Source organism: Podarcis melisellensis, assembly GCF_964234715.1.
Source record: "Podarcis melisellensis genome assembly, chromosome: 18".
Taxonomy (NCBI): Eukaryota; Metazoa; Chordata; class Lepidosauria; order Squamata; family Lacertidae; genus Podarcis; species Podarcis melisellensis.
In genome coordinates, this window is record NC_138536.1 from 5,778,998 (window position 1) to 5,801,373 (window position 22,376).

A 22,376-nucleotide genomic window follows, 5' to 3' on the forward strand; every position below is an offset into this window, starting at 1 on the left:
CCCGCCGCCGCTCCGCCTCAGCCAATAAGTAGCAAAGCCCCGGGGAAACACGCCCCCTCGGGTCCTGGCGGGAGCCACGCCCCCTCGTCCCTCCTCCCGAAAGCCACGCCCCCTCCTCTCGTCCCTCTCCTCACATTACTCGAGATAACCACGCCCCTTCTTATTCTCATCGAGAGAGCCACGCCCCTTTTCCCTCAGTCCTCGAGAGAGAGCCACGCCCCCTCTCCAGAAACATCTCCCCCCGACTGCTGCTTCGCTACATGGATTGGAAGGAAAGTAGAGATAAGGAAATGATAGAGCGGACTTCCGGTATTCGCTTCCCGTTTATAAACTTCAATTCCCGTCGTCCTTGACCGTCGGCCTCCCTCTCTAGGGATGACGGGAGTTGTAGTTCATGAAACCTCTTTGACGCAAGGAGCCCAACCTCGATGATTGATGCGGGGCACGCAGTCGGAATCCAGGAAGGGGCGGGCCTTTCCCCGCAAATCTCTATGAGAAGTGAGAGGAGGCCGCTTTGCCGGCAGGGTCTCCATGGCAACGCGAGGGGCGGAGCCAGCAGAGGGCCGCTCTGCCCCTCGAGTCTCTATGCTGCCCTTTGACCACAGCTGCCAAAAGAGTTTGGACTTTAGGCGCTCTCCCTATTGAAAGAATGTGCCATAAATAATTTCAAAATAAAATAAAATTTCAAAATAAAATAAAGAAAATAATTTCAAAATAAAATAAAAATTCAAAATAAAATAAAGAAAATAATTTCAAAATAAAATAAAAATTCAAAATAAAATAAAGAAAATAATTTCAAAATAAAATAAAAATTCAAAAGAAAATAAAGAAAATAATTTCAAAATAAAATAAAAATTCAAAATAAAATAAAGAAAATAATTTCAAAATAAAATAAAAATTCAAAAATAAATAAATAAAATAATTTCAAAATAAAATAAAAATTCAAAATAAAATAATTTCAAAATTAAAAAAACCAGCAAACTTAAAGGGTGCAGTTCTTTTTACTTCTTCACTTCCTCCCTTTCTTCATTTGTGAAAAAATATTATTTTAACTCATTTACAAACAAAACAACATATAAAAACATAAAACCCAAAGAACGAAAACCGATTAAAAAGTTAAAAGCGATCTATTCGGTTTCCAAACGGGCCGGTGCCATTTTTCTAACTAGGCTGCAGGGGGTTGGGCTAGATGACACTCGGGACCCGTTCCAACTGTGATTGTTCAGGCACCCTAGAGAACCAGAAACCAAAAAATAAAATACGTTCCCTGGATGATACTGTGATAAGAATTTTGAGGTCTTAGATATATGGTAATGTTCAGAAGCGTACCAACCAAGCACGTACATAGATCAGCACAGGAAGGCCAACCTGGAACCATTTTGATTCCTAAACTGACCAAATGTTTTCTCTGCAAGGTCAAAGTGGGAAACCTCCCCATTGTCTCTTTCCTTACAAATCCTGTCTTAAGGGCACATTTAAGATATGACTAGGGTGTGAGCCTGTGACCTGGCCCAGGAAATAAGTATTTATCATTACAAAAGACTGGCCAGGCTCCCCAGGCAATCCAATCAAGTAACCTGCCAGACAGGAGATAAACAAGGACAGGAGAAAAACCGACATTCAAAATTTTTGTTTTAGACCGCCTTTTTTGTGATGTAGGTGTGATGTATCTGAGGGGTGGTCTTAGATTACACCCCTTCTGTGATGTAGGTATGATGTTTCTGGGGGTGGTCTTGATCTACAGGGTGGCAATTTCAAAAGTCTTTATAAGGCCTTGCGTGCCATTTTTCTGGGTCCCTCCTCTCTCCTGCATGTGAGGGGAGCACCCTGTTGCAACAGATCAATAAAGATCAGGCTTACTAGCTGCTTTGCTTCTCAATATTCTCTGGTTGGCCTCTGTTATTCTCTCCTCTCCTAAAAAGCAGAGACATCACCTTGCCAACAAAGGTCCATATAGTTAAAGCTCTGGTTTTCCCAGTAGTGATGTATGGAAGTGAGAGCTGGACCATAAAGAAGGCTGATCGCCAAAGAATGGATGCTTTTGAATTCTGGTGCTGGAGGAGACTCTTGAGAGTCCCATGGACTGCAAGAAGATCAAACGCATCCATTCTGAAGGAAATCAGCCCTGAGTGCTCACTGGAAGGACAGATCCTGAAGCTGAGGCTCCAAGACTTTGGCCACCTCATGAGAAGAGAAGACTCCCTGGAAAAGACCCTGATGTTGGGAAAGATGGAGGGCACAAGGAGAAGGGGACGACGGAGGATGAGATGGTTGGACGGTGTTCTCGAAGCTATGAAAATGAGTCTGACCAAACTGCGGGAGGCAGTGGAAGATAGGAGTGCCTGGCGTGCTCTGGTCCAGGAGGCCACGAAGAGTCGGACACGACTAAACAACATTCCCTCCTACCAATAGGAAACCTACATAAGGACTCTATATGGGCTCCTGGATACCCCATAAGGGAAAAGGGCAATTTTTGTTTACAACAATACATTTTTTCTTTCCTCCACCCTTCCCAAGACATCTCTTCCCAGTTCATCAGAAAGCACCTGCATGAACTTCATGCAAAAAGGCTTTTCTCTCCCTTTAGCATCGAGAAAGCTTCCCTTTGCAAAAGCGGCTCTCCTCAATTGGCAGAAGGAAGGTGGGAGATAATGCAGCCAGGCCGTCCATTCATTTATTATTATTAATTCATTTAAAAACCACCTTTCTCTTCCAAGGATCTCGAGGTGGTGTCCATGGTTCTCCTCGTCCCTGTGAGGTAGGTTAGGCAACTGATTCCAAGGTTAGCCAGTGAGCTTCATGGCTGAGTGGGGATTCGAACCCAGCTCTCCCAGGGCGTAGTCCAACACTAGCCATATCTCACTTCGGGATACTAAGGAAATCAGAGCACAGGGTATGTATAAATCCCTTGCGGGTTCAAACTCCAGGAATCCACAGCTGCTCTGTATTATCATATGTCAAAAAATCATACCTGTGTCTCCTACCTTTAGGGTGCCAGGAAACCCAAATGCATCTGGATGATGTGGAATAGCAAAATGGATTATTACGTAGGAATGGCGATGTGAAATTGACAGGAGGCTGAATCGATCCTCTGGAAAGCTACTCAGCCTCCATATTTCCTCGCCTTTAGAAATTCAAGTGCTTGGCCACACGTCCCTTTTGTGAATGAAATGGTTTCTAAATAGCGTATTTTCTGAACCGGATGATCAGGCATGTTTTCTGAATTAATTCCAGAAATGTTCTTAGGTGCATCTCTTTGCAAGTAAGAGCTAAACATCATGAGTCAATAGGACAATAGTTTATGTTTGTTAATCAATTTAATTTGTTTTACTGGTGATTTGTTAATCACTCTGTATGACTTAAGTGGGTTAAACCACAGAGGCTAGGACTTGCCAATCAGAAGGTTGGCAGTTCTAATCCCTGAAACGGGGTGAGCTCCCGTTGCTCAGTCCCTGCTCCTGCCAACCTAGCGGTTTGAAAGCACGTCAGAGTGCAAGTAGATAAATAGGTACTGCTCCGGCGGGAAGGTAAACGGCATTTCTGTGCGCTGCTCTGGTTCGCCAGAAGCAGCTTAGTCCTGCTGGCCACATGACCCGGAAGCTGTACGCCGGCTCCCTCGGCCAATAAAGCGAGATGAGCGCCGCAACCCCAGAGTCGGCCACGACTGGACCTAATGGTCAGGGGTCCCTTTACCTTTATTATGTTCTCTAACATATTATTCTTATTTATTATATGTAAGCTGGTCTGGGGTTCATTTGACTGAAAAGCAGCATGGAAAGATAAGAAATCAAATCCAAATCAAAGTAGCGGTTGATGGTTATAGAAATTAACATGTAATTAAAGCCAAGGAACCATGTTACCTTTTCTCTTCTGTAAGATTGGCCCTGCTGCAGCAATATTAAAGATGCCCTTTTCTTTTCCTCAAGGGATTTTTGTCTGAAATGGTCTATGTCCCTTTATTCTGGTATTTCCCACCTGGAAAACAGACCTTGAGAAGTGAATTTTTGTATGACTTTTAAAATATACAGTGGTACCTCGGGTTAAGAACTTCGTTCTGGAGGTCCATTCTTAACCTGAAACTGTTCTTAACCTGAAGCACCACTTTAGCTAATGGGGCCTCCCGCCGCTGCCACGCCACCACTGGACGATTTCTCTTCTCATCCTGATGCAAAGTTCTTAACCCAAGGTAATATTTCTGGGTTAGCGGAGTCTGTAACCTGAAGCGTCTGTAACCCAAGGTACCACTGTATATATATTTGTCAGGTGCACCCTAAATATACCATAGTTCCACAAAAAACCGCACACTAAAATTCCTACACGGTTAACCTGATTTCTGCTTTTAACATTTTAAACAGGGTTTTTATGGTATGCACCAGTTGCTGTAAACTGCTCTGGTTTTTTAAAAAACGAATTAGCTTATGTAGACTCACCACTATTAATGAAACTTAAGTTAGGCATGTTCATTCATTTACACGTGTCTGCTTTTGGAACTAAACCCTGCTCGGATACAGCCCATGTCTTGGGACACGTGTCACTATAACCCTTGATAAAAAGATGCCATAATAGGTCATGGGCAAACAAACTAAGGCCCGGGGGCCGGATCCGACCCAATCACCTTCTCAATCCAGCCCGCGGACAGTCCGGGAATCAGCATGTTTTTATATGAGTAGAATGTGTTCTTTTATTTAAAATGCATCTCTGGGTTATTTGTGGGGCATAGGAATTCGTTCATATTTTTTCTTCCAAAATATAGTCCGCCCCCCCCCCAGGGTCTGAGAGACAGTGGACCAGCCCCTTGCTGAAAAAGTTTGTTGACCCCTGCAAGTGATTTATGTTTTTATAATAATGATAATATACAAGTAAGCATAATTTCTTTAAAAACACGGCAAGAGTTGCCTCAAACTTCACTACAAAGTACAAGGGAGGCTGAAGACTGGATCAAGACTGGCCAGTTCAAGAGGTAAGCCATTTGTTTAAGTCTGCAAAGCTCCTTTGCTTCCAAGTCTCCCATGAACCCCAAACATGGCCCTAGTTCTGAACACTGGAGACCTGCTTCAGTAGAACTCCCCTTTTCCCAGCAGAACTCAGCCGACTGCCACAACGGTCAGCCGAACTGCAAAAGTGCCTTTACATCCACCCCACTGAAGACACTATTCTGTGTGCCGTTTTTTTAATTGATGGGATTTTTCAAGATGCAGAAAAAATATGTGCAGTCAGGAAAGAAGAGAGCGGACCCAGACCATGGAGGCAGCAATCCGTTCTGGGCTCTGTGCAACACAGATGTGTCAAGAGAGGGAGCTATGTGTCGTGTGGGTTTTTTTTAAGGTTGTAAGGCTGGGGGTAATCAAACTCTTGTGTTTGATTGCAGTCACTACATTTACCATTTTTAACTCTCAGAAAAGTGACTTTGCTGTTTAAGCTTAAAGACTGGGGGAAAGTAAATATTGCTGTTTAAGCTTAAAGACCATAATTGCTGGGGGAAAGTAAATAAATCAACTGTACATGGTATGTGTTTTGATGTTTTTTTCTTTTCAGTTTCCAAAGTGTCTTTTATACTTTAGCAGAGCTGTTTGTAAAATTCCGAAGATAAGCAGGGCAGCGGAGACCGAGGACCAACCACATGGATGGATTGTGAATTGAACTGTGCATTGAACAGGGACCGAACTGGTTCCCTTTTCGGAGCGGGTGAACGTGAAGCAATTCCTCTTTAAAATGAACTTTCCGTATGCTCTTCACGGATCAAGTGCTCAGAAACTTTTAGCCCTTTCCCCAGCGTGGACAGACCTTTCCTTCCACGCAGGAGAGTGTCGCACAGATTATTACAGCAACGAGCTGCCAAGACTTCTCAAAAACTACCACTCAGTCAGTCACAACCTTCTTTTTTTAAAAAAGAAAAACTTCTCCAGTCCCAACATTGGTTCAATTTTTTTTCTTTTTTTACTCCTCCTGGGATTATTATTATTATACTTCAAATCCATTCTCAAACGCACAGAATCCTCTGGCTGGGGAGAAAAACATCACTGACAAAGAAACAAGAGGGAGGGGGGACGAGGGAGGGGGCTCGGGGCTCCCCCACCCAAAAAATCTATGTAGTGCAAAAACGGGAAAGGGGGCTTGGAGAGACCCCGAGGAAAGAAGGGCGCAAAAGGAGAAGAAACTTCCCTCCCACCCTCCGGTTCTTCGGAAGAGCACCAATTCATTCCCAAATGCGATCAGATGACAAACAGATCTGCACATTGCTTTCCCCCCGCTTAGAAAGTCATTGCAAGTTCTTGAAAATACGCCCGGTGTGTTTCGCGGGGTGGATATTTATTGCAGAGGTGCCCTCGGCTTCCTCAGACATTTCCCAGCTGCTACCCACAGGGACAGCAGGTATTAAACCACTGGGGGTTAAGGACTCAGCGATTCTCGAGCCTTGCCCGAAATGCGACAGCCGCAGCGGTTGCCGTGTAGGAGAAGTCGGGCGGCGGCGAGAAACCTCCGCAGCAAATGCTCCACCGAGCGAAACCGACAAAGCGCAACAGCCTTGAGGTGAGCGGGGTGGTGGTGGTGGGGCGTCGAAGCAGCAGCAATGGGCAGGTCGCTTCTCCGCCTCTCTCGCGGGGACGTTTGTTGGGACGACATAAAAAAAGGGGCCTGGACACAAACAGCAACAGCAGCAACAGCGACAACACCAGGCGTGGAAATTAAGAAGAGTGATAAAATTATAATAATAACAACAATAATTATGGTAATATAATATAGATATATGGATATAGGGAGAGGCTCTCTTTTTCCTCTGCTAGGTTTCGTCTCGAAGACGGAGCCTGGCCGGCGGGCGCTCAGGGCCCACCGCCAGCCAAGCTCATTGCACACACCCCCGGGGGGCTCGGTTGTCGTTCTGTGTTCTCGCCGCAGCAGAACGGGGCAAGTGGCAAGATTCCCCCTTTGGTCGGGCTGATTGTTTAGGCGAGTCTTTAGCCGCTGTGGGCGGGAGAAAGTGCTATCCCGCTCTCCTCTCTCTCTCTCTCCCTCCTCCCCGCCCCCCGCCCCGTGCGAGGGAAGGTTCCCCTCGCCTACGGAGGGCCGCTCCTGGCTCATACGGTCGTCTCGTCGGCCTTCTTCTTCAGGAGCTTGGCGGAGAGCAGTGAGTGCGAGACAGGGTGCGGGTTCCTCGAGTCCGGGATCATCAGGCGGACTTTCTGATTGGTCCTTCGCCACTCGGAGTACAGCTGGCAATGGTAGCGGAATGAAACCTGGCCGGCGGGGTGGGAGGGGGGGTCACAAGCGGGGTGGGGAAGGAGAGCAAGAATAATCAGGGTTAGGTTTGGAAGTGCCCAAGGTAAAGGTAAAGGGACCCCTGACCATTAGGTCCAGTTGTGGCCGACTCTGGGATTGCGGTGCTCATCTCGCTTTATTGGCCGAGGGAGCTGGCGTACAGCTTCCGGGTCATGTGGCCAGCATGACTAAGCCGCTTCTGGTGAACCAGAGCAGCGCACGGAAACGCCGTTTACCTTCCCGCCGGAGCGGTACCTATTTATCTACTTGCACTTTGACGTGCTTTCAAACTGCTAGGTTGGCAGGAGCTGGGACCGAGCAATGGGAGCTCACCCCGTCGTGGGGATTCGAACCGCCAACCTTCTGATTGGCAAGCCCTAGGCTCTGTGGTTTAACCCACAGCGCCACCCGTGTCCCTACTGAAGGTAAAGGTAAAGGGACCCCTGACCATTAGGTCCAGTCGTGGCCGACTCTGGGGTTGTGGCGCTCATCTCGCTTTATTGGACGAGAGAGCCGGCGTACAGCTTCCGGGTCATGTGGCCAGCAGGACTAAGCCACTTCTGGCAAACCTGAGCAGCACACGGAAATGCTGTTTACCTTCCCGCCGGAGCGGTACCTATTTATCTACTTGCACTTTGACGTGCTTTCGAGCTGCTAGGTTGGCAGGAGCGGGGATTTGAACCACCGACCTTCTGATCGGCAAGCCCTAGGCTCTGTGGTTTAACCCCCCCAGTGCCACCCGCATCCCTATCACTGACCCATAACCTGCCCCCAAATAATAGTAAGAAGAAGAAGAAAAAGAAGAAGAAGAAGAGGAGGAGGAGGAGGAGTTTGGATTTGATATCCCGCCTTTCACTCCCTTTAAGGAGTCTCAAAGCGGCTAACATTCTCCTTTCCCTTCCTCCCCCACAACAAACACTCTGTGAGGTGAGTGGGGCTGAGAGACTTCAGGGAAGTGTGACTAGTCCAAGGTCACCCAGCAGCTGCATGTGGAGGAGCGGAGACGCGAACCCGGTTCCCCAGATTACGAGACTACCCCTCTTAACCGCTACACCACACTGGTGGAGGAGGAGCAGACTGATTTAGTGTAAGAAGAACCCCGAGAAGGAAAGTGGGCGTGACCACTCACCAGTGTCCAAAGGACATAGATGGTAAAAAGTGCTATGGTCAGGGCAATCAGGCCGATGGCCTCCAGGCGGCTATTGAACTGCAGGTGGTCTTGGGCACCGCGGAGGCAAAGCCAGCCAGAGATGGCAGCCAGCGGGGTGATGAAAAGGAAACACACCATGTCGCAGAACAGCGTCCGTTTCTCGTTGCGTGGGCCGGGGTCCTTCAGCCACTGGAGAGAAGGAAGGAAGAGACGGAGGGGGATTAATTTGTCAGAATGAAGGGGAAAGAATCGCAAGTTGAAAATGTTGTCTATGAGAATAAAAGAAAATTATTATAAATTACCGTATTTTTTCGCTCTATAAGACTCATTTTCCCCTTCTAAAAAGTAAGGTGAAATGTGTGTGCGTCTTATGGAGCGAATGCAGGCTGCGCAGCTATCGCAGAAGCCAGAACAGCAAGAGGGATTGCTGCTTTCGCTGCGCAGCGATCCCTCTTGCTGTTCTGGCTTCTGAGATTCAAAATATTTTTTTCTTGTTTTCCTCCTCCCCAAACTAGGTGTGTCTTATAGTCTGGTGCGTCTTATAGAGCGAAAAATACGGGTAGTTTGGAGATGGTATTTAACGCCAGTCAGATTAGATGAAAACAAGAACGCTGATGGAGCTGAAAGCTCTGTCTGTTGTTTGAGAACTCTCAGAGCCACCTTGTTAGTCCCAGACAAGTTTTATCTCCCGGGAGTAAAGAGGGTAAAGGTAAAGGTAAAGGTACCCCTGCCCGTACGGGCCAGTCTTGACAGACTCTGGGGTTGTGCGCCCATCTCACTTAAAAGGCCGGGGGCCAGCGCTGTCTGAAGACACTTCCGGGTCACGTGGCCAGTGTGACAAGCTGCATCTGGCGAGCCAGCGCAGCACACGGAACGCCGTTTACCTTCCCGCTGGTAAGCGGTCGCTATTTATCTACTTGCACCTGAAGGTGCTTTCGAACTGCTAGGTTGGCAGGCGCTGGGACCGAACAACGGGAGCGCACCCCGCCACGGGGATTCGAACCGCCGACCTTTCGATCGGCAAGTCCTAGGCGCTGAGGCTTTAACCCACAGCGCCACCCGCGTCCAGTAAAGAGGGTGCCCGAGCCTAAATAGAGAGCAAGCAACTGCCTGCGTTCTTGCTGTCCAGCAACACGCTGGAAATGATTTTGAAATCAAATAAACAAGGAATATTATGTTGGAGGGGATGCCGGGAAGCGGGGAATTATGTTCACATGTGGTGGGGGTGTAAATATGTACATTTGGAGGAGGGGGCAAAGGGTGCTTAAGGAGATAACGGAAATCACTGACCGACAGTCCAGAGGTAGCATTATTATCCATTTACGATGGGGTGGAAGGTTCGCAGGCTATGAAGGAGTTGCTCACAAATTTATTTGACAGCTGCCATTTGTGAGCTTCTAAGTATGTGTATCTGCCTATCCTATCGGTGTTTCTCATCAACTACCAGCAAGGGAAGACTGCTCCCACCGTGGTCTGAGATAACTCCAGCCGCCCAGCCCCACTCCCTTGCCTCAGAGGACCTTAGAGAGAACCTCTGATGTGCAGAGGGCAGGGAGCGCTGCCTGACCTATTCTGGTTCCATGGAGAGATCATGCCTTCCTGTTCCTTTTATAACACCTGAGCACAATTTCATTTTGAGAATCTTTTTGCAAGGGACAAAGCAGAATGCAAGTGTTACAAAGAAACAGATTTGTCGTTCTCTTTCCCACTCAAAACCTCTAGCCTGGAGATCGTGCCCTGCAGCGAGGGAGGCGCAACCCACCTCGATCAGGGGCCTGGGCCGCCGCTCCACGACAAACTCGGTGTGGCACAGTTCGCAGTAGCTCGTGTTGGAGGAGGAAAGCCACTTCTCCAGGCAGCTCTTGTGGACGGTCCCCAAGGTGCCCGTGCAATCGCAGGGCGAGAGCAGGCCTTCTCCGCTTCCGCCTTCGTGGCAGATTCGACAGATCGGGCCATCGCTGTGAGGAGAAGGCAAAAGAGAAGGGGGCTTCAGGCACTTTCAGAAGACCGGGGTGGGGAAAGTGTGTATGGGCAAGCTATCCGGAAGAAAAACTGTACTTCAAGGAGTTAGTGATCTGACATGGTTATCCTTCCTGCCTCTGTTCCGGTTAGGCTCGTTCTACTCGTGTGTAGGACTCTGGCAGAGACACATGCCCGACTGGCATGTTCTCTCCCTCCTGGTCGATCGTTCGGGAGCTTCAAAAGCTTTCTTCAGCCCAAACATCACAGCGACTGATACCTTGAGGCATCAGAACACTTACGATCCTGCAAAGTATTGGCAGTTTGCGTAACAGAACTCAGTAGCACAGCATTTTGGCTAATCTACTTTTATTTACATATAATACACTCAGAGCATTCTGACTTAGCTCTTTCCTCTTTCTCATCAGACAGCAAAGAGAAAAGGAATAAAGGACAATAGTCCCACTTCACAGAACACAGTACAGTGGTACCTCGGGTTAAGTACTTAATTTGTTCCGGAGGTCTGTTCTTAACTTGAAACTGTTCTTAACCTGAAGCACCACTTTAGCTAATGGGGCCTCCTGCTGCTGCCGCGCCGCCAAAGCCTGCTTTCTGTTCTCATCCTGAAGCAAAGTTCTTAACCTGAAGCACTATTTCTGGGTTAGCGGAGTCTGTAACCTGAAGCGTATGTAACCTGAGGTACCACTGTAATACCAAAACATCCTGTTTTCGTCACTTCGCACACTGTGGAATGAAAACAGACACTGTCATGTGATAGACAACAATCCCATGACTGCAAACACAGAGCAAGAATCCTAACAGTTCCTTCCCCCTCCCCTTGTCTCTTGTTAAGTTATCTGATGGCATGGAAAACAGCCTTTATTGTCCTAATCAGCTGGGAGGAAGTGATAGTGCTGGGTACCTTCTTGATGTTGGACGCTGTTTTCAGAAAGTGAGGCATTGGGAGCAGGTGGTCAATGAATGATCTGCACATAGCCAGTCAGACAAGCTACACAGCCTACAAACTATAAATTGGATGGTTGTGGTCAGAGTTTTTAAGAAGCTCGTGCACGGACTGATCTGCCGCGGGGCCGTGCAAACTGAGGCTGCCTGGGGGAGTCACTTCGCCGTTTCTTGAGGGCTTCTAAGTGGCAGATTGAAGTGCTTGCTTGGTATGTATATATCGCTTGCTGTTTAGAATAAAACCTTTCATCTTAACTGGGGGGGGGGGGGAAATGGTACCTAGACATTCCATTGTGGCAATTGCAACCTAGGTTTAAGGTGCCATTTGGCGGTTAGGTAATATATCTGAGTTTCTAACACTGCTCAAACTACGTAGGATTCCAGTCCTCTGAATAAAAGTCTGTTTTAAGTGGGTAACAGGATGAGGCACAGACTTGCGTATCATTATGTTTTTGCAGATGTCCTTCCAACTCTGAACCTCCCTATTCCCCAGCCATCACTAAAAGGCTTTCTGCTTCTTTGACTCTAAACTGAACTCGGCCCTTCAGGGTCAAAGGACACCCCTCTTGCTGGCTAACCAGGCTCACACCCCCGGACCAATCCATCGCAAGCCCGGGGCGCCTCGGCCTCACCTCTGCGTCCCCAGGGCTTTGATGACAGTCGAGAGCAGCCGTCCGTCCTTGGCCGTGACTTGGGTGACGTACTGAGGACGCCCAAAGTCGGAATCTTCCACCGACTTGGACAACGCAGCGCTGCCCGGACAGTCACACAGCGAGCCCGGGAGGTGGCAGCAGTCGCCCGTTGTCATGGCAACCGAGGATGCAGTGGCATCAGCAGCCGGAGAGCAGAATCATGGTAGGCCTGAGGAAGAGACAGAAAGCGCTGGTCAAAGTCGGGCCCGATACAAACTCACGGCTTGTCGCTTTGCTGCTCAATTGGCAATTTTCTGTTTTACAATCAAAAGTACCCAATTTTACATCCTTAAGGTATCAATCGTATAGTTAAAGCTATGGTTTTCCCAGTAGTGATGTATGGAAGTGAGAGCTGGACCATCAAGAAGGCTGATCGACGAAGAATTTATGCTTTTGAATTGTGGTGTTGGAGGAGACTCTTGAGAGTCCCATGGACTGCAAGAAGATCAAACCTCTCCATTTGGAAGGAAATCAGCCCTGAGTGCTCACTGGAAGGACAGATCCTGAAGCTGAGGCTCCAAGACTTTGGCCACCTTATGAGAAGAGAAGACTCCCTGGAAAAGACCCTGATGTTGAGAAAGATGGAGGGCACAAGGAGAAGGGGACGACAGAGGACGAGATGGTGGGACAGTGTTCTCGAAGCGACCAGCAGGAGTTTGACCAAACTGCGGGAGGCAGTGGAAGACAGGAGTGCCTGGCGTGCTCTGGTCCAGGGGGTCACAAAGAGTCGGACACGACTAAATGACTAAACTACAACAACAAGATATCAATGACTTTTCTTCTTCTCTTTCCATGGTTCATTTTACATATCATAAATCCCTGCATATTTTACAAAAATCCGTTCAGTATTCAATTATTACATCCATCAAAGCTTTTTTACACTGTTGAATTTATCAGAATGCTGCCAGCGTTTTCAGCTGTATATATATATTTCCTATATATTCAATAAACATTTCCCAGTCTTCTCTAAATGTATGTTCTTCTTGTTCTCTTATTCTATATGTTAAGTCTGCAAGCTGCACATATTCTGTCCACTTAAGTTGCCATTCTTCTTTGATTGGGACCTCACTCATTTTCCGTTTTTGGGACCAACGAAACACGGGCCACAGTAGTAGCATACATTTTTTGACCCCTGGGAATTTGAGTCTGAATTATGCCCAACAGAAGAGACTGGTTTTGGGAGGGAAAGTACTTTTAAACATTTTTTCTCAATTCATTATGGATCATTTCCCAGCACTCTTTTACCCTTTTATGATAGAACATTCCCTCAACCTCTTTGCACCTCCAGCACTAATCTGATTCAGTCTTATACATCTCAGCAAGCCTACTCAGAGTTAAATACCGTCTGTGAATCATCCCTGCTGCGATTACTTACAACTGAGGGTAAAATAGCAGCGTTAAAGGTCAAGAACAGGCATAGGCAAACCTGGCCCTCCAGATGTTTTGGGACTACAACTCCCATCATCCCTAGCTAACAGGACCATTGGGCAGGGATGATGGGAATTGTAGTCTCAAAACATCTGGAGGGCTGAGTTTGCATATCCCTGGTCAAGAGACTATATGGCATCAATGCTCCTTTTAAGAGTTGCTGGCTCAGGTGGGTCTTGATTGACAGGTAACATGGTCCATCTGATCGCAATGCAGTCAGGTCAGTGGGAGGACGCCTGGGGACCAGAGGCTGCGATGCTCTGTGAATGGGTCATCCAGGAGACAAAAAGCAGACTTTCTTCAGCTTCCGTGTCTCATTCAAGGCAAAATGGAGAAAAAGAGACACTGGCAATCTTAAAATGACAAATGACCGTAAGTGAGGCCTGTAAGGTAAAGGTAAAGGGACCCCTGACCATTAGGTCCAGTCATGGCCGACTCTGGGGTTGCGGCGCTCATCTCGCTTTATTGGCCAAGCGAGCCGGCATACAGCTTCCGGGTCATGTGGCCAGCAGGACTAAGCCGCTTCTGGCGAACCAGAGCAGCGCACGGAAACGCCATTTACCTTCCCGCCAGAGTGGTACCTATTGATCTACTTGCACTTTGACGTGCTTTCGAATTGCTAGGTTGGCAGGAGCAGGGACCGAGCAACGGGAGCTCACCCTGTCGCGGGGATTCGAACCGCCAACCTTCTGATCGGCAAATCCTAGGCTCTGTGGTTTAACCCACAGCGCCACGCACGTCCCAAGTGAGGCCTGTATAAACTATCAAAAAGAATCATAGAGCTGGAAGGAAGGATAACAGTTTTATCTTGGTTTACAAACAGAATGCGTTCTGGGAGTCCGTTTGACTCCCGGAACCATTCGAAAACCAAAGCGCGGCTTCTGATTGGCAGCAGCAGAACACTCACTTCCGGGTTTCAATCATTCAGGAACCGATTTGTTCGGGAGCCAATGCATTTGGCTTCCAAGGTAGGACTGTACAAGAATATGCAGAGCTCTCTCCTTTTTATGGATTGAACCTGCAACCTTAGTGTTATCGGCACCATGCTCTAACGTCTAACCAACCAAGCTATCCAAGCACATCAAGGGAAATCACACACATCCTATTCTGCATTTGTGCAGGCCCTTTGTTGTTGTTGTTTAGTCGTTTAGTCGTGTCCGATTCTTCGTGACCCCATGGACCAGAGCACGCCAGGCACTTCTGTCTTCCACTGCTTCCCGCAGTTTGGTCAGACTCATGTTTGTAGCTTCGAAGACACTGTCCCACCATCTCGTCCTCTGTCGTCCCCTTCTCCTTGTGCCCTCCATCTTTCCCAACACCAGGGTCCTTTCCAGGGAGTCTTCTCTTCTCATGAGGTGGCCAAAGTACTGGAGCCTCACCTTCAGGATCTGTCCTTCCAGTGAGAACTCAGGGCTGATTTCCTTAAGAATGGATCGGTTTGTTCTTCTTGCAGTCAATGGGACTCTCAAGAGTCTCCTCCAGCACCATAATTCAAAAGCATCAATTCTTCGGCGATCTGCCTTCTTTATGGTCCAGCTCTCACTTCCATACATCACTACTGGGAAAACCATAGCTTTTACTATACGGACCTTTGTTGGCAAGGTGATGTCTCGACTTTTTAAGATGCTGTCTAGGTTGGTCATTGCTTTCCTCCCAAGAAGCAGGCGTCTCTTAATTTCGTGGCTGCTGTCACCATCTGCAGTGATTATGGAGCCCAAGAAAGTAAAATCTCTCACTGCCTCCATTTCTTCTTCTATTTTCCAGGAGGTGATGGGACCAGTGGCCATGATCTTCGTTTTTTTGATGTTGAGCTTCAGACCATATTTTGCGCTCTCCTCTTTCACCCTCAACAAAAGGTTCTTTAATTCCTCCTCACTTTCTGCCATCATTGTTGCTAATATGTCATGTGTGCAGGCCCTAGATTCTCACAAACATGACATATTAGCAACAACACAGTTTCGAAGCAGGTGAAGGAATGCAATGTGTGTGTGGCGCAGGGGAGGAGACGGACAACATACTCAGCAGACTTTGTATTTATGTCTTAGTTAATTACAGAACAAAAGGCGGGGGAACATCTCCCAAGAGGATCCCCATTGTTCAAGAAATGCGTGCGTCCTGCATCGGTCAGCAAACGTCCAGGAAGGAAGGACTGTTCCTGGAAAAATGAGCTGCCTTTGTGGTCTTCATCATTCTGAAAAGCAGTCGCTTTGGATAATAAAATAGGGAACAGCTCCTCCCTTTTCATTTGGTTGATTACTAAGCACCCGACCCAAGGAAGGCAACATCCCTTAAAACTTGGCCAGCGTGAAACTGGTCCCACAACCAGCTGAGCGCAAGCTCTTCTCAGGAGTGAGGGAGAATAACTTTGCCTATGCATTCTCAAAACACACCCCTCAAAAGCTTCTTTTCCTCTTAAGATGTGTGTTGCACAGCCCCAAGGGGAAAGCAACGAAGAATATTGTGGCACCTTAAAGACTTTTACCTGTTTATTGTGCCATGGACTTCTGTAGACCGCAGGCTACTTCAGCAAGGGTTATCCTAAAGTAGCGGGTATGGGGGGGGGTGGAACTGTGAATTGTGTAGCATATCCTTCCAATGAAAATAGCAGCTTCAAGGGAGCTGTTTGCACAGCAAGGGAGTAAAGGGTTAACTCCCACCCTACACTTCTGCCTGCTCCAATCCAGTTAATTATCAGCATCCGCTTTCCATTGGGTCCTATTCATATTTTTTTTTTTTTTTAAAATGCATCTTATGTCTAGTCGGGTCCATAAACATAATTAAGCTTTCCCACAAATTCCATTGAGCTTCATGACGGGAGTGGAGATTTGAACCCCGACCTCCCAGGCCCTCGTCCATCACTCTAACCATTACGCTACACTGCCCTTTAGAGTCCTTCCGCTATGGGACAAGCTCTATAAATTAAGCAATAGGTTAAAAAAAAATACGGGGAAAGCGAAATGCCACTTAGAGAAGTATCTGAAATATTTTCCCGGAAGCTTGGATTCATTTCATTCTGGGTTGTTTTATTTGATGCGCTGATGGGCTGTAAACAGCTTTGAGATATCCCCGTCGCCCCCTCTTTAAAATACGTGGTATAGACTAGAAATTAATAATAATAACCGCCACAACACACCCCATTTTAAGGGAAATGGCACCTAATTGTGGCAACTGTAGGTTTAAGGTGCCGTTTGGCGATCAGCTTATATTTGAATCCCCACGACGGGGTGAGCTCCCGTTGCTCGGACCCTGCTCCTGCCAACCTAGCAGTTCAAAAGCACGTCAAATTGCAAGTAGATAAATAGGTACCACTCCGGCGGGAAGGTAAACGGCATTTCCGTGCACTGCTCTGGTTCGCCAGAAGCGGCTTAGTCCTGCTGGCCACATACCCGGAAGCTGTAAGCCGGCTCCCTCGGCCAATAAACTGAGATGAGTGCCAGAACCCCAGAGTCAGTCACGACTGGACCTAATGGTCAGGGACCCCTTTACCTTTAGCGCTTCCTCTATGGAACTGACAGTGTCGCCCATGGTTCTTCGCCAACCCTGGGAGGCAGGTCTGAGAGACAGCAACTGCCCCAAAGTCGACCAGTGAACTAACAGAATTTGAACTAGACTGAGATCTCCCAATCTCAATCAGACTAGGGCACTAACTAGTACACCACACCGGTACTACACAATTTTCTCACAGCCATTGGGAGAGTTCATAGATCAGAGAGTTGGAAGGGACCGTGTCGGTCATCTAGTCCAACCCCCTCCAATGCAGGAATATGCACCCATAAGGGGATCAGGCCCATGCCCTAGATGTTGTCAGCACCAGGCTCTAACCAACTCAATGCATGTGCAAAATAATAATAATAATAATTTATTATTTGTACCCCGCCCATCTGTCTGGGTTTCACCAGCCACTCTGGGCGGCTTCCATAGAAACCAGAAAACACTAAAATATCATACATTCAAAACTTCCCTGAACAGGGCTGCCTTAAGATGTCTTCTGAATGTCAGGTAGTTGTTTATCGCTTTGACATCTGCTGGAAGGGCGTTCCACAGGGCGGGCGCCACCACCGAAAAGGCCCTCTGCCTGGTTCCCTGTAACCTCACTTCTCACAGAGATGGAACCGCCAGAAGGCCCTTGGAGCTGGACCTCAGCATCCAGGCTGGACGATGGAGGTGAAGACACTCCTTCAGATATACTGGACCGAGGCCATTTAGGACTTTAAAGGTCAGCACCAACACTTTGAATTGTGCTCGGAAACGTACTGGGAGCCAATGTAGGTCTTTCAAGACCGGTGTTATGTGGTCTCGGCAGCTGCCCCCAGTCACCAGTCTAGCTGCCGCATTCTGGATTAGCTGTAGTTTCCGAGTCACCTTCAAAGGTAGCCCCACATAGAGCGCATTGCAGTAGTCCAAGCGGGAGATAACTAGAGCCTGCACCACTCTGGCGAGACAGTCCGCGGGCAGGTAGGGTCTCATCCTGCGTACCAGGTGGAGTTGGTAGACAGCTGCCCTGGATACAGAATTTACCTGCGCCTCCATGGACAGCTGTGAGTCCAAAATGACTCCCAGGCTGCGCACTGGTCCTTCAGGGGCACAGTGACCCCATTCAGGACCAGGGAGTCCTCCACACCAGCCCGCCCCCTGTCCCCCAAAAACAGTACTTCTGTCTTGTCAGGATTCAGCTTCAATCCATTAGCCGCCATCCATCCTCCAACCGCCTCCAGGCACTCACACAGGACCTTCACCGCCTTCACTGGTTCTGATTTGAAAGAGAGGTAGAGCTGGGTATCAGGATCAGAGCAACCGGCCAAACAGAACTTCTGGGCAGACTTAACAAGCCTTTATTGAATAAAGGTTTAAATAAAATAATAATAAAGCCACACACACAATGACATAAGCCATCCTAATACTCTGTATGAATGCACACAGATAAGTATATCATGTTAGAAAGGCAGCCTCTGCACTTTAAATATCCTAAATCGGGTTTTAGAAAAAAAAAGAGCAAAACCAGTGCAATAGAACGTTCGACACAAGCTTCCCTCTGCTGGATTCAGTATCCACAAGTCAGTACCCTCCACAACTATATATACATATAAACAGTGGTACCTCGGGTTAAGTACTTAATTCGTTCCAGAGGTCCGTACTTAACCTGAAACTGTTCTTAACCTGAAGCACCACTTTAGCTAATGGGGCCTCCTGCTGCCACCGCGCTGCCGGAGCACGATTTCTGTTCTCATCCTGAAGCAAAGTTCTTAACCTGAGGTAATATTTCTGGGTTAGCGGAGTCTGTAACCTGAAGCGTATGTAACCCGAGGTACCACTGTGTGTGTGTGTGTATCATGTCAACATCAACACTTGCCATTTGACCCACAACCACAAGCAATCTCTGGGCTCCCAGATGGTTACCAAAGATGGACCAATAGCCTAACTCACTCTAAGGCAATTTCCAGTGTTCCTAAGCAGTGCACACAAAGTTTGGGGGTCATTCCCTCCCTAAAAACAGCCCCAAAGGCATAAGGGCAGTCTTTTATCTATTTACTCTATATCCTGTCATTCCTCCCAAAGGAGTCCAAGGTGGTTTCTGGTTCCACTGGCTGAGACCAAGATGAAGATCAGTGAGGCTGCAGCAGTGTTTGAAATTAGCTAGGCGCCAGGCGCAATTTTGCACCCAACTGTCAGCTACTTGCAATCAAGTGAAGATGCCTGGGCACCAGGATGGAGCCTGACACCATGTGAAGACGCATGCCTGGGGATCCTTGGATCTGGACTGTTTCCACACACTCATGGCCCATCCTGGAGAATTGTATCCGTTATATCTGCACAATCAGAATCGATTTCAGGAACCAAAACGCTTTTTCTGAGCAGCCTGAGCAGGACCAGTGAACAACGTCATAGCTAATTGTTGTCGCCTGTCTTCACTTACCCCTTCCCGCTGCCCTGCTCAGTTTCTTAAGTTATGAATGGTCCGTGTCCCTACTATTAAGAAAAAGAGGTCAGGATAGGCCAATATATACCGCATTTTTTGCTCTGTAAGACTCACTTTTTCCCTCCTAAAAAGGAAGGGGAAATGTGTGTGCGTCTTATGGAGCAATTGCAGGCTGCGCAGCTATCCCAGAAGCCAGAACAGCAAGAGGGATTGCTGCTTTCACTGCGCAGCGATCCCTCTTGCTGTTCTGGCTTCTGAGATTCAGAATATTTTTTTTCTTGTTTTCCTCCTCCAAAAACTAGGTGTGTCTTGTGGTCTGGTGCGTCTTATAGAGCGAAAAATACGATATGTGGACTGTCCCTGGATCAAGTGACTTTTCTTCTATACCTAGCTCAAGGTTGTCATCTGAACTAGACAGATGTTTAACTGATATTCAGTCAGAGTCAGTCCATCATTTGAAAAATAAGACCTTTGTGGTCTTGCCGCAAAATGACAAGTATATATTCTGTTTTGGCAACTGTAACCTTGGTTTAAGGAGCCATTTGGCACCTAGTTCATACACCTGAGTTTCTAACACAGCTCAGGACTCCCAGCCATCTTCTTCCTTGGTTAAAGCACCCCCGCGCCGCCACTTCTACTTCACACAATGTTAAAGTAATGCAGAGCATTCACTGCCACAAGAGGTACAGAGGACTTTGGTCTTCGAGGTGTTGCTGAACTGCAGCTGCCATCACACCCACCAACCTTGGCCGTTGGCTATGTTTACCAGAGCTGACAGGAGATGCCGTTCACCAACATCTGGAGGTACAGGACGTAGAATTTTCCATTGAATTACGGGGCAGTCCAGTGGGACCCGGGTGGCGCTGTGGGTTAAACCACAGAGCCTAGGACTTGCCGATCAGAAGGTCGGCGGTTCGAATCTCCGCGACGGGGTGAGCTCCCGTTGCTCAGTCCCTGCTCCTGCCAACCTAGCAGTTCAAAAGCACATCAAAGTGCAAGCAGATAAATAGGTACCACTCCGGCGGGAAGGTAAATGGCGTTTCCGTGTGCTGCTCTGGTTCGCCAGAAGCGGCTTAGTCCTGCTGGCCACATGACCCAGAAGCTGTATGCCGGCTCCCTCGGCCAATAAAGCGAGATGAGCGCCGCAACCCCAGAGTCGGTCACGACTGGACCTAATGGTCAGAGGTCCCTTTACCTTTACCTTCAGTAGGGACACGGGTGGCGCTGTGGGTTAAACCACAGAGCCTAGGGCTTGCTGATCAGAAGGTTGGCGGTTCGAATCCCCACGACGGGGTGAGCTCCTGTTGCTCGGTCCCTGCTCCTGCCAACCTAGCAGTTCAAAAGCATGTCAAAGTGCAAGTAGATAAATAGGTACCGCTCTGGCGGGAAGGTAAACGGCGTTTCCGTGTGCTGCTCTGGTTTGCCACAAGCGGCTTAGTCCTGCTGGCCACATGACCCGGAAGCTCCCTTGGCCAGTAAAGCGAGATGAGCGCCACAACCCCAGAGTCTGTCACGGCTGGACCTAATGGTCAGGGGTCCCTTTACCTTTACCAGTGCTCACCCACCAACTGTTGAATTGCCTGGACCTTTCCTGTTATGGGTGAAGAGTTCACTGATTGGTCTTCCCCTCCCCCCTTTTTTCAAGATGAAGGGACCTCCTTTCAGTTGGTAAGATCCTTTCAACAGTGGGAGTGGGGTTGCCACTCTATGTGGGGCTGCCTTTGAAGGTGACCCGGAAACTGCTATTAATCCAGAATACGGCAGCTAGATTGGTGACTGGGAGTGGCTGCTGAGACCATATAACACCGGTCTTGAAAGACCTACATTGGCTCCCAGTACGTTTCCGAGCACAATTCCAAGTGTTGGTGCTGACCTTTAAAGCTCTAAACGACCTCGGTCCAGTAGACCTGAAGGAGCGTCTCCACCCCCATCATTCTGCCCGGACGCTGAGGTCCAATGCCGAGGGCCTTCTGGCGGTTCCCTCATTGCGAGAAGCAAAGCTACAGGGAACCAGGCAGAGGGCCTTCTCGGTGGTGGCACCTGCCCTGTGGAACGCCCTCCCACCAGATGTCAAAGCGATAAACAACTACCTGACATTCAGAAGACAGGCAGCCCTGTTCAGGGAAGTTTTTAACATGTGATATTTTACTGTATTTTTGGTTTCTATGGAAGCCGCCCGGAGTGGCTGGGGAGGCCCAGCCAGATGGGCGGGGTATAAATAATAATTTATTATTATTATTATTATTATTATTATTATTATGGAGCCTCCACACCCAGAGGCAGTGTACCTGCAGCCTTCCCCCAGGGTTGGGGATTTGGGAGCAGGGTTCTGGGTTAGGCCGGCCTATTCTGAGGCTTGGAGTGGGGAGGCGACCCAGCAAGGCAAAGCCCCTCCAGAGACCCCCCCTCGTGCAGCGCCTGTCACTCAACGCCAAGCCCCGCCCCCTCCTTACCTGCGCCCCGCCCCTTCCGCCAGAGCCCCGCCCTTCCGCCGGCCCGTTCCTTGGCGCCTTCCCCTCAGGGCCGAGGCTCCGGCCGCCCCATCTCCCCAGGCTGGCGGGTGCTGGGGAAGAAGAAGCGCGGAGGGAGGAGGACGAGGAGGAGGCGGCCGCCTCCGCCTGCCTCTGTCAGCGGCGTCCGCACCTGACTGGAAGCGCCCGGCACGCCCCCTCTCCCCTCCTCTCAGCCAATCAGCGGGGACGGCTTCGGGAAGCAGCCAATGGCGCGGCCTCGAGCCAAGCGCAGCCCGCCCCCTGCGAGGAGCCGCTGGCGCACGCGCAGTCGGGCGGCGCAGCGCGAGGCGTAACGGTCACGGCCCAGGCGGCCAATCAATTCGCTGCTGCTGTCCGGGGTTGGCGGGGGAAGAAGAGGGAGAGAAGGGGCGGGGCCTCTTACGACGCCCAGCCACGCCTCCTGGTTGGATCTGCGCCAAACCAAAGGGGAAAGGCGAGAGATTGGCAGACGTTGATTTCAGGTTCCCATTCGAACAAGGATGCGGTTCCCTCTTTAG

At 48.8% G+C, this 22,376-nt stretch overlaps 1 protein-coding gene and 1 long non-coding RNA gene across 2 annotated transcripts; one reads left to right on the plus strand and one right to left on the minus strand.

The window, feature by feature from the left end:
* Positions 1–6,292: 6,292 nt before the first annotated feature.
* On the minus strand, positions 6,293–22,027 carry MARCHF2 (membrane associated ring-CH-type finger 2). Its single transcript, XM_081895893.1, has 5 exons — positions 21,820–22,027; positions 11,962–12,190; positions 10,170–10,365; positions 8,387–8,596; positions 6,293–7,235 (listed from the first exon to the last, which is right to left on the minus strand). Exons 2-5 carry the CDS (start codon positions 12,135–12,137, stop codon positions 7,077–7,079), a joined length of 741 nt encoding a protein of 246 aa, XP_081752019.1. The 5' UTR covers positions 12,138–12,190; positions 21,820–22,027; the 3' UTR covers positions 6,293–7,076.
* On the plus strand, positions 12,197–16,373 carry LOC309361032. The gene is made up of 3 exons (XR_014164316.1): positions 12,197–12,315; positions 12,785–14,577; positions 15,371–16,373. It is a non-coding gene; the product is annotated as an uncharacterized lncRNA (long non-coding RNA).
* Positions 22,028–22,376: the final 349 nt, after the last annotated feature.